Genomic DNA, 16,455 nt, shown 5'->3' on the forward strand with positions numbered 1-16,455 from the left:
TCCCCAGCAGCAACTTCCCATCCGAGATCGGCCCACTTTTCTCCCTCCTCCATTGGTTTCTCCAAGAGCGGGAGGGGTGTTTCTAGACCCACTTTGCGCCCGCCCATTTTTAAAAGGGCTGGGGATGCAAAGGGGCCGGGCCGCTTCTTGCAAAAGGAGACGGAGCTCAGCGCAGCTGCCGCGGAAAAGGGCACGGGAGGCAGCAAACCCGGCGCAGGGAGGGAAGCGGTCTCGCGTGGAATTCCCCGAAAAGACGCTGTGCCTTTAAAGCGCAGCCTGTCCCTCGACGAATAAGGGAAGGCTGTAGTTCGCCTCCCGCAGAGTTGCAATGCCCAGCAGCCCTTAACAAACTACAGTACCCAGGATTCTTTTGGGGGAGGGAAGAAATTTTCTTTAAAGAGATAGCGTGTCTTTTTCCTTTCCTTTTTAAATGCTTTATTAGTATTAAAACTGTTTAACAAAAATAATCAAATATTAAAAACAAAATAAAAAACAAACACTCATTCATTCCTTGTTTGTTACTTATTCTGTTTTGTAATTAAGTTTGACATGACCTCCGATCTTCCCGTTATGTTCCCAAATTAGATTCCTTAAATACGCACTTGACATTATTTTCTAGCTTCGGCAGCAGATATACTAAAATTGGAACGATACAGAGAAGATTAGCATGGGGGCAAAATAAGAATTGGTTCTGACTTTACCTGCTGTTTGGGCTTCCTGCCTTCCGCCTCACCAAATTCAATGGGCAGTAGTCACTACTGGTTGGAATAGCAAAGTTATGGGAAGTACATGGACAATACAACTACTCAGCCAACAGCAATAACCAACCCCAAATATATTGACAATTTATTGGAAGTGTGTGGCAGGAAAATACAACCCCCCCGGATGGTTTTTTTGCCAATACGATGCAACAAATCCTAAACGACCTGTGTTTAATCTCAATTGTTCCTTTATTAACGGCACACAAACCATCCTTTGATGCATTATTCTTCTTCCTCCTATGATTTGCATGTTTCTAGTTATACAACCAGACGGGCAAAGTTGAAGAGTCTTGGAGCATGGATGAGATGGTGATGTTTGGGAAGAGGTTTTTGGATGTGTGAGGCAAAATGGGACAAGCTCCACTTTGAACCAGGCTGTTGGCACTCCAAATCCAAAGGGTGCCAGAGAGGGGCACTTAAAATAAATGCCAGTTTAGAATAAATCCAGTTCAGAATAAATCAGCCCTAAGAGATGCGCGTAAAAATGTTCTGATTGTTCAAATGGGGGGGGGGGTAAGACAAGGCAATGAAAGTGCTGTAGAATGTGCTTCAAAGTGCTGTAGGGGCAATGCACATGCCAGAGGAATTGTGTACAGGTTCTTATATGAAAAGCACATTGAAGGGCTGCAGCTCAGTGGCAGAACATCTGCTTTGTATGCAGAAGGTCCTTGGTGCAATCCCTGGCGTTGCCAGGTAAGGCCAAGAGCATTCCCGGTATGAAATCCTAGACTGCCACTGCTGCCGCCAGTCAGAGTAGACAATACTGAGGTAGATGGTCCAACGGTCTGACTCTGTGTAAGGAAGCTTCCTTATATGACAGAAGCAAGCAAGAGCAAAACCTCCCTGACAAGAGAAATCTGCCCTCCCTATGGTAGCCTGATGGGCAGTGAGGATGCAGAATAGTAGTAGCCCCACCCACTTTCAGCTTCTGCTCTACCTATGGCCAGATTAGCCCCAACTAACCAGGAGGCCTTTAAGAAATAAACTTTACCCCCAAGAAGAATGCAGCCCTCCACAGGAAGGAAAGTCCCCGCCCCTGCCCTAGAGGTCCACATCTTGTCTAAGTCTCCAGTAGCTGACATGCAGCCTCTGAACGATCTGTTCATTTGACGACTCCATGTAGCAAACACAGCCCAAGTCCCACATCCAAGAACGTAGATTCAATATAAAGGTGAAGTCAGCAAGATAATCCACAACCCGCCTCAACCAGATGGAGAACAGAAGACTTAGTCACGGTGCGTCTTTCGTTTGTTTCAAATGTCACATTTAATGTTTCCACCACTGTACTTCAAAATCTACATTGTACAAAGTGACCCGCAAGTGTGCCACATTTAACAGACCAACCTCTGAGATTTTACCTTTCATACCAGTGTCTTCTTGGGCTCATATTTAAGTTAAAACACATTTTCTCATTCAATTGAATTGAAATGCTTCAGTTGGTTGTTGTTGTTCTTCTTGTTGTTTTTAATTCCTCAGGAGCCACATAAAAAACAAAGATATTTCATCATCTTTGTTCGAGAAATTCAACGTTTGTCTCTTTCACAGCAAAATAATTACTTCATTGAAGTTAAAACTTCCAAAAACATAACTTAACTAATAGTATTCAGTTCCAGCTCAGATCACTCTTCTTGAAAATATTCTGCTAAATACAGATAACTTACAATAACTTTAACAGTTAATTGTCCATGACAAACACCAAGGTTTCTCTCTCTCTCACTCTCTCGCTCTCTTTTTAAATATCCCAGACCAATGTTCAAAATTTAAGACCATCCATTCATTATTTCTTTGTACAGGTGAAAAACAGTCTTCAAATTTTCTTGCCTTTTTTAAATATAAAAGTTGGGAGGGACATTCAAGTTTCAAGTCTCCACACTGAACTTAAAAATAAAAATAAAAATCATGTGGAGGTAAACAAACCAAGTTGTATACTCCAGGAGGTAGAGGCCTTCAGTTTGTGTTCATATATATATATACACATATGCACAAAATAATTCAGTGTTTGAACAGAACACACACAAAAAAAGGAGTTAGCCAAAACGTAATAAAAGTCATTTACTACTGTGACATTTCAAGACTTCCACAGCTTTGCCTATGGACACAAATACAATTAACGTAATTCCCTATGTGCTTTTTTTGCTTTTTTTTTTTTTTGCTTTTTTTCCCGCTGACTGTCCAGTGCAGAATTAAAAAAAAAACCACAATTTCACAGACCTAAAAATGTGCAAGCTACTTCCTCCCTCTCTCTCTCTCTCTCTCTCTCTCTCTCTCTCTCTCTCTCTCTCTCTTTACACAGCAATGGATAGCAAGATTCTTTGACATTATTAGCCCCGGAAATGGAATTATTTACACACATTTGCAGATGCACGTGTTTGGGGGGAGGGGGTAGAAAGGGATGGTTTATGTAAGAAAAGAGCAGAAAAAACTTCTAATAAAAATAGATTAAATATATATATATTTATATATATTTATTTATACCAGAGGAAGAGGGGGGGTTAAAAAAGAAAGGGGGGGGGAGTCTCATCTCTCCCTAGTCACAAACTCATTCTTTCTACTTGCAACATCTGATTGGAAAACAGCACACAATCACCCCCACTAGTGAGAAGCTATGAATAGGGTTTTTCTAAACCGCCGGATGACACTTGTCCACAGAAGCTGGGCTATTGTCATCAGGTGGGTTTCATGATTGGTCACAGTTTTTAAAACTTCTGTACTCCCTAAACTTTTTATTCTCTTGTTTTAGAAAAAAATCCCTAATCTTCAGGAATGGCTCAATATCAAAAATGACTTATCCACTTGGAAAAAAAGAAGAAGAATAAAAGCCCCATCGTTTATTTATTTTTAAAGCAACTTTCCCACCAATTTGGTTCAAACCCTCTGTTTGCTCAGAGCCAAGCAAAATTACAGCTGCGCTACAATTCATACTTTAAAAACAAAACATGTGCAACTCTGGATAAAATATTTTTTTTTTCTCCTAAAAGCACAACCCCACCCGTGACAGGAATTTTAAAAGCCTAGTTAACATTTCTAAGTCTTATTCATATATCATACAAGGATAGTGGTTGTTAATTTAAAACTTCATTAGTAAAATTACAGTACAAGCATGATTAAATGTCCAGAATTGCAAATCCCAGAATCCAGTGGAAAGCTACATTATGTCTTCAGTAGTACGTCTTCCACGTTTACTCCCAGACCAGTGGAGATGGCGGCATCTCGGACGGCTGAGCGACTGTGGAACTGGAAGGCAGAAAGACACAGAAGATCAGCGTTCACCTGCAAGAGGACACAGGAACAAAGAGAAGGCCACGCTGCATGCTAGCATGGCAGTGGCACTTGCCACATGTCTGTGGGGCAAGGTGTGGGGAGGGAGGAGAGCCTTGGCAGCCAGAATGCACACACTGTGGAAGAAATATCGCCCCCTGATTCGAGAGGCATGACTGTGGTTGCTCAGAGACAGAGAGAGAGAGATAGTAGGGCCATATGTTGCCAAAGCAGGATCTGCCTCTTAGGCTGTGTACATCCCATACACTGAAAGCACATCCATCCCCACCAAGAGATTCATCTTAACTGCAGTGTGTTAAGGTTCTTCTGAATTTTAATTCGGTGAGGTGCAAATTATAATTGTCAGGATTATTCAGAAGGGAAATGCACTTTAAATGTCCCTTTGTACGTGCTCTTGCCTTACCTATTTCCCATCTTGACGCTTGCAACCTTCCCCTCACATCTCAGTTCCCCTCATAACTCTCTTGTCAAGAGCAGGCTTCCTCAACCTCGGCCCTCCAGATGTTTTTGGCCTACAACTCCCATAACCCCTAGCTAGCAGGACCAGTGGTCAGGGATGATGGGAATTGTAGTCTCAAAACATCTGGAGGGCCGAAGTTGAGGAAGCCTGGTCAAGAGGCATTCAACCCCCTTGTTGATCAAGGTGTGTAACTTAATTCCTTCCACGGGCTTCCTATCCCCTTCTCTGCTTAACACCAATTCCTTCTCCTGGATGAGTGGCTGATTACCGCTTTATGGAATGCTTCTAGCACACCCGATCAAGTCAAAGAAGATTGTAGTGCCATGAAAAAACCCCAAGGGAACAACTCGCCAAGAGCTCTCTGTTCCTGTTCAGTGAGGCTTTGCATGGCAGCAGCTCTTGCTGGACAAAACCTAATCATGGTAAACATTAAAGCACTCAAATAAAACATTAGGTGAATGGCTAGAGTTGTTGCAGAGCCCTTAATTCAAATATAGGCTTCATTTTAAAAGTGGCTGCACCACTAAAAAAAAAAAGGTGAATGAATATCAGATGTGATTACATACAGTTACCTAATAAAGCTCTTAAAAGCAGCAGATTGCGGGTTGATGCACAGAGGCACTCTGTTTCCTTTCTGCTGTTCCAAAATGAACTGATGGATTATTTCTGAAAAACAAGAAGTGATCAGAGATGAAAGGAAGAAAATCCGACTTCACACAACCTGATAAGAACTGCATAGTACATTAGGGTTGTACAGTGGGGAAGCATGCAAGAAAGTCAGGCAACACCACTTGAGAAACACAAACGTTCATCAGATCAGGATGTACTGCAGGAGCCCAAAGCTCCCCACCTCCTGTCTCAGTCTGGTTTTTCTCAAAATCTGCAGGAGTTCTACTGTGTTCTTTCTTTCTTTCTTTTTACTACTGAACAATCACACAAAGTGTAATTAGAGTGGTCACCTGCTTAAAGGAAACTTAAGTTGATTAACACCATGAGCCATAGTCAATTAAGTAAGGAAATCTCTACAGTAATTTTAAAAACCTAACTCTTTGCTTTGAACATGCCTAGGAAAAACAGCAGCAACATCTTGCGGGGCAGAAATCTGCAAAATGCAGAAACTGCCCCATTTTGCATGTATTTCAGAACTCACAGATGAAAAGAGGGGCACTTCTCAAACATATACTGTAGTAAAGGATGCTCTCCACATTATGCTCTCCAGGCACAATGTGCACACATATTATGTACGCTCTGCTTTATACACAAATATTATACATACCTAGCTCTGTGTGCATGTTTATCAATCTGACATAACAACAAAGCAGTCAACAACAACCAAGAGGAACGAGACATTCCTAACCTAAAATACTGACCTTTAACCTGCCGAACAGAACTGAGGTTCTTTTCAAAAGTATCATCGAATTTGGGATTCGTGATGGGTTCAAAATCACTGGTGTAAACTCTTCCAGTAGAGGTGGAAAAACAACATTTACACATACAGGTATGATATCGCAAACGCCCTTCGTCAAGATATGGATGAGCTAAGGCATCCTTAGCGGATATTCTTTTGGACTGGAATATGAGGGGAGGGAGAGAAAAACACAATTAATTATTTTAAAGGCGGATTTTTATTTGCTCTCATGTATTCACAACATGCAGATATAAAACTAAGCATTTTTTCTAACCTCTGTGTACTACTACAAAAACCACTAGGAGGCAGTGTTTGCTTGAAATAGCCAGCACTGCAAATAATTCAACTTTTCCCCATGTGGTGACAGGTGGCTCATAAGTTAAACCAGAGGTCGGCAACCTCTGGCCCGTGGGCCAGATGCAGCCCACGAAGGCCGTTTTACCAGCCCACGAGCCGCCCGACAACCGAGCCGCCCACTCGGCAAGCCCCCTGCGTGCTGCGCTAAACCAGTGCAGTGGGGGGACTTGCCGAGCGGCGCCAGAAATTGCATCTGCACATGTCCGTGACGCTGGACATGTGCAGCGAGATGCCAGAAATTGTTTCTGCGCATGTCTGTGTCGCCAGAAATCACGTCTGCGCATGTCCAGATGCAGATACGATTTCCAGGGTCATGGACATGCGCAGATGCAATTTCCGGTATCGAGCTGCGCATGTCCAGCCCACGGACGCTCTCCGTGGGCTTGATCCAGCCCATGGCCAGATAACCTTACCGACGCCTGAGTTAAACCATATACTCTTCCGCACCCAACCCCACCCCATCAGAAATGCCTTCTGGAACAGTAGTTCTGATACTAAATTACTTTGTTGCAAACAGCTTCCAAGACTAAATTGACTCGCTGGACCCAAAGGGCATCTTATTAAGAGCGCTAGCTGTTTATAGATAGGTTGGATTAACATGGGAAAGAAAGAGAGAGCGAGAGATGGGGAGACATAGACATCCGTTTTACAGAGAAAGAAGGCTTTTTCTTGGGAGTCTGTACCTGTGAGGTTCCACCTGAAAACCTTAAACTCATCGGGCCTGTCTACTCTCCTTACCTCTTGGAAACTTTGAAAGTTCATGCCTTGCCACAGGTGTGATCCTTTGGGGCACTGAGTGCAAGAGCTAAAGCACTCTTGTCCTGTGGCTTTTTGCCTGCAGCCCCTGAGAGGAGAGATCCCTCCCCCCTCCCCGCCAAGTGCACTCCTCCAAAGGGAGTGTGGAAAGAGGTTGCCTTTAATATCCCATATGGGAAAAGACCATCCTAGGCAATCTGGATCTTCTGTGGAACCTGATGCCCCACCCCTCAGAAAACAACACAGAAAGCATCCGTTTCTCTGAGGCTGAGAAAGAAGTGGAGACTAAAAGCTACGAAAGATCTTGCTGCCTGGGAGTGCGGTGCTGCAGCTGCTGCTCTGGGCAAAGAAGCCCCTTCCCAAAGAGAGTATGCCAACTAGCAAGGGGTTGTTGCTCAGCAGCCATTTCTGATATTGTGACTGCAAGTTTGTATTGAACTGCATCAACTGTTTTGATGAATATGGTTGTTGTTTTTGCCTTATATGCTATTGTCTTTTTGGTACGATTACAGCAATTTTAACAACTGCTACTTTTTAAAGCTATTATTTTCATATTGTGAGCTGCTTTGAGCTGAATGTTGTTGTTGCAAAACCATTGTAAAAGTATTAAAAGCAAAGCAAAGCAAAGCAAAGCAAAGCAAGCCCACACTGGAGAGCCAGTGTGGTGTTGTGGTTAAGAGTGGTAGACTCGTAATCTGGTGAACTGGGTTCGCGTCTCCGCTCCTCCACATGCAGCTGCTGGGTGATCTTGGGCTAGTCACACTTCTCTGAAGTCTCTCAGCCCCACTCACCTCACAGAGTGTTTGTTGTGAGGGAGGGAGGGAAAGGAGAATGTTAGCCGCTTTGAGACTCCTTCGGGTAGTGATAAAGCGGGATATCAAATCCAAACTCTTCTTCTGCCTCTGATGAGTTTGGTATGCCTTCTTGCCCCAGAGCTTCCCATACTGCTTGGTTTTGAGGGGGGGGGTCCTGCTTCCTAAGGGCCTGTTAACTCTGGAGCGTTGTGAACCAAAACAGCAACAGAATTCCTCTTTAGGGAGCCTCTGCCATAGCTCTCACCCCAGGCAAACAAAAAACAAAAAACCCCAGGCATGCCAAATATGCTCTTCCTTCCGGGAAGGTCTGAGCAAAGAGATAGGGCTTTTTGGAGGAAGGAATAACTCATCTGCTGTCAGCATTCCACAGCCACCCTCAAGAGTCCTCTAGCCACAGGCTGCCTCTCCAGTATTGCTAAAATGCAGGAATGCCAAGGATGCTTCATGCAAGGTGAAAAGTTGAAGCCCAGAACAAAGGACTCGAGGCCAAAGAGGAAGGCACAGAGCCCCCCACACAAGTGGCAAAAGGGAAGGGGGGGGGGGAAACCACTTGCTACAGAAAGGCAAGCGCCCACATGGTGCCAATCAAGTGTTCTGCCACCAACACTTAAGCTGAAGAAGGGAGCCCAGGATGAGTCACCAAACACCTTTGCATGATAGAATCCCACTTCCCTTCCGAGGGTGGCGGGTTGTAAAGATAGAAAATCCACAGCCGGGTAGATGAGTTGAAAGGAGCTCAGATGAGCTCAGGCAACAGAACGGTGTTTGCTTGCAGAATGAAGAAGAACAAATGGAGACCCATGAAATCTATCTGTGTTTCAGTATGAAGTGGGGAACTGTGTCCACACAGCTTCGTTGAAATGGTTGTTCACAGAGTGAGGCTCTGTTTAAGCCCAGTGTCTCCTATTCTCCTTTCAGTGATATTGGTGCAGTTTCCCCCTTCACCTTCCCTTGAAAGGGGATACTTGTGACCAAACAGTAGTTGTCACAAACCAATGGTTACAGAGTGGGCTTTTTGCAGAGTTGTTTGTGTGCCTCTTTCAAGATAGCTGGGCTCACTCCTTCGCACAAGGATGTGCTGATCATGCCCTGGAGCCATCTGGGCAAACCTCCTCGGGCAAGCTTTAATCATCCAAGAGGGGCAAGGGCTGAGAGAACATATGGCTGGCCGCATCATCACCAGCACCTTGTCCACGTGACCACCGGAGACTTCAGTGAATGTGGACGTGGTGTCAAGATTGCTATGGAGCCGAGCAACCTTAACCCTATGCACACACACAAATATATTTTTTGATTTCCATCCATTCAAAATGCAGAACACAAAGCACCAACTCACTGGATCAAAGACCAACATCCTACAAAGGAGATGAACGGCTTCATGTGTAGCTTGGCTGGATAATGTATACAGGACAGGAAGGGATGGCTGTGAAGAGAGAGAGAGAAAATGCACTGAGGCTCATCTGATACATGCAATTCACCCTTAACATAAAAACCCCATGCAACTGTGCTACGGTACTTGTGTGAAGCCTAAATCTGAGCACAGAGGGACAGAAATGGGACAATGTGCTAAGCTCCTGTCCCCAGTCACCCTCCAAAATGTGGGAGAGGTGAGGTCTGCAGCAGAAAACCTCCATGAAGGTTTATCAAGCAACTCAGATCCTTAATCATGCAGATTGTAACTCATGTGGGAAACTTTGTACAGGAAGTAGAGGCTCCCTGCTCAGACCCTGCCCTTTCACAAGTGAGAGGGCAATGCGGGAGAAGAGCTTAGCATGCCAATTTTGGCTCTCTGTGCTGACAGGAAAGTTTCACATATGAACAAAACACCTACAGACACCTAGAGCAGGGGTGGCTAACTTGCAGCCATCCAGATATACTACAACTCCCATCATCCATGGATATGCTGTCTGGGGCTGATGGGAGCTAGACTCCAGCAACATCTGGAGGACCACATGTTCCACATCCCTCTGCTAGGATCCACACAGGTATATAAGAAGAGCAGGATAAAAGCAAGTGTCTCATTTCAAAAAACTCATCAGGCCAATCCCACCTTCATTTTCTCGTAGCAAGATGCATTTGCTTTTTCACAGAGCTGCTAGAAGACTCAATTTTAACTTTCTTAAATGAAGGCAGGCAGGGGAAGAAATACAGGCAACAACCCTGCTAAAACCGGGGGGGGGGGGGAGGAAAAGAGCCCAGAAAAGCTCGTCTTGTATCTTTTAAAACTATTGTTAAAATAGACTCATTATCTGGAGCAGAATGTGGGTTCAAAACCCCTCAGTATTTTGTTTCATTCAATGAAGCAAGTTTCTAGGTTTTCTAGGTTATGGAAATGTGTGCCCAAAAGGAGATAAAGAGGACAGCATTTCCAAGATTTAATCACTGCAGTTCTCTTAGAATTGTGAGGGTAAACTGGAATTAATACAAAAGTGAGAAATTGGGAAATTGAGGTTGGCTGTTGAACAAAACTGAAATCATTATAACAAAAATGACCCTATTTCTATAATGAGTTAGATGGACTGGAGAAGCCAGTCAGATGGTTTTGTTTTTTTGTTTTTTATTTTGAGTAGCATCCCTGCTAGCTGAAAATCCAAGGTCAGTTATTCCTACATTCCAGAAATCTGTCAGGTCTGGAGCATCTCCTCCTCCCATTTTTGTTCAGTAAGGATTCCTGAAGCTTAGAATCTATGTAAGTATTCATATATATCCTCATTTTGAAGGTCACTGATATTGTGCAGTAATGCTGTACATAATTGGTAAATTCTATATATTTAAAGAAGGTATGTAAACTCATCAAGTTGCTGAGTGAACTTTTTACAGTCTCTTTCTCCCCCACCCTCAGACACGCATCTTCAGTGGGAAGATAACCGGAGCCAAACCTACAGGGGTGTCAAAAGGTCGCTGAAATAACTTGCGCGAACCCCTTAGAACATTATCTATCTACTACTTACCCACCTACCTACCTGCTAAGTATTATTATTGTTCATTTGGAGGACATTCCTCCTTCCATTGACAATACTATTCTTCATTGTCAGCATAGTCTCTCCATGCACGCACATGCGCACTCAAGCATACACACACATAGCATCCAATGAACACAGACATTCTTACTTAGAATCTCCCTAAGAAACATAAGAACAAGGATTATGCTATGTAGTATATTTAGACCACAAAACCCAGGTTTTCATTTATTTTAATTTTAAGCTTACTGTCTTAGTCACTCATAAGTTTCTTCAGAATGGGTTTTGGTTACTTCCCCACCCCCCTTTTTACAGACCCATGCATGAGCTCAGGAAATGAAGTACAGTGGTACCTTGGTTCTGCAACTTAATCCGTTCTGGGACTCCGCTTGACTCCCGAAACCGTTCGAAAACCAAGGTGCGGCTTCCGATTGGCTGCAGGAGCTTCCTGCACTCAAGCGGCAGCTGCATCGGATGTTTGGCTTCCAAAAAACGTTCGCAAACTGGAACATTTACTTCTGGGTTTGCGGTGTTCGTGAGCCAAGCCGTTCGAGAGCCAAGGTACCACTGCACCTCTCCAAAGCTACAGTTGCTATTCTCAGAACCATGTTTTGGGCAAAAATGCACATTATGGGTCAAGTTACTTTTGCTTCTTTCTTAATGTATACTAAATTCAATTCACAGAACAAGCAAGTAATGCTGCCCTCTTTTTGTATTTATTACGTTGACAAACTGATTTTCAACCAAGATGGACACACATCAACGTATTAGTTAAAGCCCATCACAATTTAAGGTACAATATAAGCACATGGTTTGGGGGAGAGGTATACGAGGTGAGGAAGGCAGTGGCTGGTTTACTAGACAGCCATTAGTTGTGGTCACCAACACACCCAGCCCACCATCCTCTGGCAGACAATGGGCTTGGGAGAGAGGCATGATGTGACATCACAAGTGTAAAAGGAACAGCAGGAGCCTCTTTTCCAAGCAGTGTAAAAACTCCTGCTACTTACCACCTTCTCTTCAACTTTGCCAATATTTTTGGGGACAGGGATCTGCAGAAGGCCAGGCAACCTGTTTGCTAGGGGGCCAGAGTCGCTTGCCCCTATCAAAATTATTTGTGGAGACTTGTGTGCATATGGCGGAAAGAGAATGCAGCCCTCGGGGCAGAGTTTGCAGCTCCCTGTTCTAGCTTCATGTTTGGCTCTTGGATTTTGATCTGCTCTTGCCAGAGCCACTTGGATACTTTATTCCTTCTGCTGAACCTTCAAACTCTCACATACACACCCAAGTCATTATTTCAATGACCTCCTTAGAAACAGAAGACTCTTCTGCACAATGAAAGATGTTTCACTAAATACGGCCAACATCTATTAGGGCCATATGAACTACAGGAGATCAGGGACTACTGGTTGGAGATTATGGTGTGGAAGCATTTTAGACATTGGCCCTCCGTTCTCGCCCTTACTTTCCAGTGGCTCATCCTAACAGTGTCCATTGTCCAACAAAAAGACTAGTAGAAGCTATGCTCTTGAAGTCCTTCTTCTGAGTCACTATGCATTGGATCAAGAATGCTGAGAGATTGCAGCCTGAGGGTGCCTGATCTTAAAATTAGAATGAGAGCACAAGGGGGGAGTGGGGGAAACAGCTCCAAAATTAAAAGTAATTTTCACAGACAAAAATAGCCCTGACCTCTTTATGCAAATCTAAAAGGCTTGCCATTTTCTTTTTTTAAAAAAGAACATTGCCTAAAATTCTGGGCTTTGAAGCTGTTTGTTCTCCAGCACTTCCTACACTATCATTTCCTTAGCATGGTGCTTTTTCTTTTTTTTAAAGAAATCATCTGCTTTCCTATGCAAATATAAAAAGCAAAGCTTATTACAAAAGGTCTAGAGTGTGCAGGTGCTGGGGAAAAAACCATTAGGAGCAAAGAAAGGGGAGGATTATATAAGAGTTTTCCTATTAATGGAAGATGATTAATTGTTATTGGTATGTGGGAGGAATATGCTGTATGCCAACCAAGGACTAAAACATACTCTGCCTGAAATATGATGAAGCAATCAAGCCTTTGCCTTATCTATTTATGGGAGAACATTAATAGAAAAGGTTAGGTGCTACAATAGCTTTACAGAAGCTGGCAAACTGTATTAAATGTTTCATGAAAGATGTAGGGGATGCTCTCTGGGCAAGACATCTTACACCTGCCACAGTTTATCCCCACCTCAAGCCAAAAAGGGGAAGAAAAGCCAAGTGAGAATGAATGCTGTGCAAGGATACAGAGGATGACTATTGATTTATATCACATATTCAAACTGCTATAAAATGAAGCATGTCTTATATGAAGCTGCATTGTTAAGTAGCAGAGAAAGGTTACAGCTCACTGGTACAGAATCTGCTTTGCATGCAGGAAGTCCCAGGTTTAATCCCTGGCATCTCATGTTAAAGTTGGGCGGGGACCCTGCCTAAAACCCTGACCAAGAGGGACGAATGGGTCTGACTAAGTATAAGGCAACTTCCTATGTTCCTAGTCCACTTAGTCTGGTACTGCCTTCTCTGACAGGCAGTGGCTCTCCAGGGTCTCAGGCAGGGCCTTTTGCCCAGTTGTCCTTTTAGAGAATTATTTAACAATTGTGTGCAAAGAATGGGATTTACCACTCAGCTAGCAGGCCTCATATCTCAGGAACTGCAAAGCTGACCTGCTCCCATTCATTGCCCCTCCATTTTATTTACATACACAATACAAAACAAAATCGAAAATTCTTTCTAGTAGCACCTTAGAGACCAACTGAGTTTGTTCCTGGTATGAGCTTTCGTGTGCATGCACACTTCTTCAGATACCTGAAGAAGTGTGCATGCACACGAAAGCTCATACCAGGAACAAACTCAGTTGGTCTCTAAGGTGCTACTAGAAAGAATTTTCGATTTTGTTTTGACTATGGCAGACCAACACGGCTACCCACCTGTAATACACAATACAGTAATTGATCTGTTCTATTGTGGTAGCCTAAAAAACAAAGTCTTCATCTACAGAGAGTTTTCCTGCCCCCTCTTTCTTCAAAAGCTCTAATAAACTTATAATTCCTTAGCTGTATTACGTATGGCCCTGCGTGTACAAAACCATAGCTCTCTATACCCAAATCTACCAGAATTTCAGTGAACTGAAGTTTTTCTTTTTCTTTTTAAAGAACACAGAGCTTGTTTGTGAGCTGGGAATGTTCCATTTGAGCTTCACATTTATCAGAATTACTTGTGTGAGTTAACATCCTCTGCTGAAGCAATACATTTTCTTGAATGAGGCAGCTGCTGCTCTACAGATTTACAAGTCACTTTATAGTCTCCAAGCATTATATTTAATTTCCTTATATCTTCTGCGGATATGCCCAAGACACAGATGGTGAAAGAAATTGAGGTTAAGTGGCTTGTTTAAGTAATTGGATTGTATTCATTCTAATTTAGCCTAAGTGTTATTGTTCATATGCTACCATCAATGCACACGAACTCAGAACTTTCTCACGGTGTGCTAGGCATGGTTCACTAGAACCACACACTGCCAGCTACACCTATACCCCAGGGTCAAGCAGACCTGCCTGCTTTCTCCAACAGAAACCTATTGTAACAGGCAACTATGTCTTGAATCCAGGAATAAAGAGTTACACAATAAGTTCTCGTGCCATATATTTTAGGTAATTTGCTTTGTGACTGCTGCCTGGATCAATTTCCTGCCCCTCAAGTGCCCTTGGTTTATGCTTCAGCAAAACTGCAGATCTAAAAAGGTCTCGTCAGTGGCTGGGCTGGGAAACCGCACAGAAGCGCTAGGGAAACACTCTGAAGATAAGGCAGAATGTAAATTAACTGAACTACACCCTAAAACTCTATTTTAGGATACTTTCTTATTTTATAATCTTTATAAAAAATAAGCTAAATATTGAGAGAGAATGGAAATACCACCAGCTAAGAGAACGGTATACCAAAATATGGGAGTCAGCAATTCTGAATAAAATGTTTGTGCATTTTATTGGTGAAATAGAGTAGGTATAAAGTCAATGCACTGAACAGGAACTGGGTCACTCAAAGTACTCTGAAATAATAAACATGGTTAAACAAGTGGAAACCTGCTTCTTTTATTATAACGAAACTACCACAAAGTACACTAAAATTGTAATGGTTTGGATTAAAAATACTCAACTTGTTATCTTGACTTAGAGTGTTGTATCTTAAATTGTCTAATGTTTTGTAGAAGGATAAAGTGTTTTTGAAGAATGTATGTTTGATAAATAATTTATATGATTAATATGTCTGAACTTCAATGTCCCACTTTTCTAAACTGTGTTGCCTTTTGTCCAACTTCACTAAATATATTAGTGATACAGCATACTGTGCTTCATTGAAAAAATATTTACGGTAATGAAATGATTCCCAAAAGAGGATTCCTGGCTGGCCGTCAGTTATTTATCATTTGATCTTGAGCCCACTTATTGCCACGAGTATTAAAATCTTACATTGGAATAGGCTCAGATTAGCACCACCATGATGTGCTTGCAGAATGGGACTTGTTGGGAAATTCAGAGTCATAGTTTTCCATCCTACCTGTTTATGAGGACCCCTGAGTATGTGTGCCTTGGCGCCTTCACAAGCCGTCCTCATTGCTTCCAGTGACGGTGTTCCTAAGAGATCTGTGATCAAATCCAACTGTAAAGATGGAAGAAATTGTCCACAATTTTAATTTGGATAGAAGCATATTCTTTTCAAACAATGAGCAAACACACACACATTCAAATTCTCAGTATCTCCAGGTAAGGTTGGGAGAGAGTCACTGCCAGTTAGTTTAGACAATACTGAGCTAGATCAACTCAATGGTCTGACTCTGGTATAAGGTAGCTTCCTATGTTCCTAAATGAATACACAACTTTGCACAATCAGCCTCTTCCCTTCTATTCCCCACTTTCTGGTACTATTTGAAACTGCAGCAAGTGTACATGTTTACACACATATGGGATTTATATCTTGCCTTAGAACCACAAATAAAACCACAAAGATAAAAGACAGTAAAACCAGCAGATTAAAAGCCAACAAGAGGACATAAATTTCCATTAAAAGCCTGAGAGAACAGGGGAGACTTCACCTGGCTCCTAAAATATGACAAGAGATGGTGCCAGGAAAACACATCCAAGCAGACGGTTCTACGGTTTGGGCATTGCCACAGAGAAGTTCTCTTTATGGTAGACATCCACCTAGCCTCAGAAGGCTGCGTAACAAAGAAAGGCCCCTTAAGATTATCTTAAGTGGCAGGCATATTCACCTGGAGATGTATTGCAGCCATCACTGTTTATTTTAGGTGCCCAATGAGCATCCTGGAAATAGTAACCTTTACAGGGGGGTGAACAATCTGTTAGGGCAGGCATCCCCAAACTCGGCCCTCCAGCTGTTTTGGGACTACAGCTCCCATCATCCCTGACCACTGATCCTGTTAGCTAGGGGTGATGGGAGTTGTAGTCCCAAAACAGCTGGAGGGCCGAATTTGGGGATGCCTGTGTTAGGGATTCCTCAGGCCCCTTCAAAGAACTTTCAAGGACTCCATTGCCTGGAAGGTTAGGATCTGAAACTCTCTGAAAACAGTAGGGCTGACATGTCCATAAGTCCCACAGGGCTGCGTCCACCTAAA

At 43.0% G+C, this 16,455-nt stretch overlaps 1 protein-coding gene across 2 annotated transcripts in view; it reads right to left on the bottom strand.

Annotated features, from left to right (window-relative positions):
• Positions 1–3,454: 3,454 nt before the first annotated feature.
• The window catches only part of NLK (nemo like kinase), an 87,954-nt gene continuing 74,953 nt past the window's right edge, over positions 3,455–16,455 (bottom strand). Inside the window, exons 7-11 of one of the 2 annotated variants that reach the window (XM_033172413.1) lie at positions 15,381–15,482; positions 9,173–9,259; positions 5,871–6,069; positions 5,073–5,166; positions 3,455–3,995 (exon numbers count right to left, since the gene is read on the bottom strand). In XM_033172413.1, the coding sequence (XP_033028304.1) occupies positions 3,941–3,995; positions 5,073–5,166; positions 5,871–6,069; positions 9,173–9,259; positions 15,381–15,482 (537 nt within the window). In that variant the 3' untranslated portion in view covers positions 3,455–3,940. Of the gene's footprint in view, positions 3,996–5,066; positions 5,167–5,870; positions 6,070–9,172; positions 9,260–15,380; positions 15,483–16,455 lie in introns of both variants that reach the window. The other variant, XM_033172414.1, reaches the window with a different exon arrangement.

The sequence above is a fragment of the Lacerta agilis genome, chromosome 15 (genome assembly GCF_009819535.1).
Source record: "Lacerta agilis isolate rLacAgi1 chromosome 15, rLacAgi1.pri, whole genome shotgun sequence".
Lineage (NCBI taxonomy): Eukaryota > Metazoa > Chordata > Lepidosauria > Squamata > Lacertidae > Lacerta > Lacerta agilis.